This window comes from Amaranthus tricolor, chromosome 4 (assembly GCF_026212465.1).
Source record: "Amaranthus tricolor cultivar Red isolate AtriRed21 chromosome 4, ASM2621246v1, whole genome shotgun sequence".
In the NCBI taxonomy this organism is placed as follows: Eukaryota; Viridiplantae; Streptophyta; class Magnoliopsida; order Caryophyllales; family Amaranthaceae; genus Amaranthus; species Amaranthus tricolor.
In genome coordinates this window covers 18002649-18004194 of record NC_080050.1, presented here as the reverse complement: position 1 = coordinate 18004194, position 1546 = coordinate 18002649, and the positions used below count along the sequence as shown (strand labels likewise).

The following is a 1546-nucleotide window of genomic DNA, read 5'->3' as shown; positions in this document are numbered from 1 at the left end:
TTTCTTAAATTCTTTTCAAACTAAATTGTTTTACGGGATAGAGTTGGAATTACTCAATTTCCTAATTTTGAGAGTTTCCCTTGTTTTTCTTGCATTCTTATGTTGCAGGTTATTGATCAATTGGGGATTGTGGAGTTAGAATCACCTAGAAACATAGTTTTTATTAGAGTCATATCTCAATAAATTTTACTTTCAGTTGCTTACATTTTATATAGACATAAATTGCGTTTAAGTCTTTTCTTAAATTGTAAGATCTTTTATTGGATTTAAAGTTATTAAGTTATTTTGTAGTCGTTAAGCCTTACATTTATTTTCTTAGAAATAGATGTGGCAGTACCACTCCCATGGTAGGTTTTGGCTCATGTTTTTCATTAAAGGAGTTTTCGAAAATTTGACCTATAATGGGGGTGTTAAAGATAGTGATATTTTGATGTGGGGAGGATATCTGCCAGAGCAAGAAGACAATATGAGTGAGAGCGGTAGTGAAATTATGATGTGAGAAGAAAGACCACCCGAACCAGATATTTTTGAGCTTTCAGATTCTGAGGTACAACTTGATATGAATGACTCCTTACCTGTAGAGACATCCATTGACTCAGAGAGCACATCCAGTAACGACTCCGGGGATGCTAATTTTGACCCTGACCTTTATGAGGAAGACCGGGTATGGATGCGTCTCCTTTTGATAAATGATCTTGATATTGATTACTATTTTTGCTTATGATCTTATATGACATTTTTCAGGTGGCTAGACCTAGTTAACTAGGCTCGATATACAAGACCTCTGAGGTCTCAATCGACTCTCCGAGATGATAACGCTTAGCACGGTGACCGCTCACTTGAAGGTGTTGGTTGGCCCTTGAACCTCTATGGGGCCGTGTGGAAAAACTTTGGTCACCTTAAATGGTCCCGACCATTTAGACTTTAATTTACCGGTAAACAATTTTAGGCGGGAATTGTATACTAGTACTAAATCTCCAACTTTGAATTCTCATCTGTTTAGCCTTTGATCATGCCATCTTTTAGTCTTCTCTTATAGAGCAAGGCACTCTCATAGGCTTCAAAACAGATTTTATCAAGCTCATTCATATCTAACAGTTCTTACTACCTGCGGCTTTGAGGTCAAAATTGAGGGTCTTAATGGCCCATTGGGCCTTATGCTCCAACTCTACAGGGAGGTAACAGTGCTTCCCGTAGATGTGTCTAAATGGTTTAGTCCCGATAAGGATCTTAAAAGCTGTCATATAAGCCCAAAGGGCATCATTAAGCTTGTCGGACCAGTTCTTTCGGGACTTGTGTACAGTTTTCTCAAGAATAACTTTTAAGTTCCCTGTTTGACACCTCGACTTGACCACTAGTTTGGGGGTGATAAGGTAAAGCAAATCTATGCAGCATCCCATACTTCCTAAGAAGTGACTCAAACTTATGCTCGATGAAATGGGTCCTATTGTCACTTATGACTATGGGGGCAACCAAAACGTGGAAATATGACTTTTTAAAGAACTTGGTCACTACCCGTGCATCATTAATCTTAGTGGCAACGACC

General features: G+C 38.5%; 1 protein-coding gene across 1 annotated transcript; it reads right to left on the bottom strand.

Moving 5' to 3' along the window:
• Positions 1-758: 758 nt before the first annotated feature.
• On the bottom strand, positions 759-1400 carry LOC130810805 (uncharacterized). The gene is made up of 3 exons (XM_057676931.1): positions 1109-1400; positions 1017-1058; positions 759-898 (listed from the first exon to the last, which is right to left on the bottom strand). The coding sequence occupies exons 1-3, from the start codon at positions 1398-1400 to the stop codon at positions 759-761; spliced, it is 474 nt and encodes a 157-aa protein (XP_057532914.1).
• Positions 1401-1546: the final 146 nt, after the last annotated feature.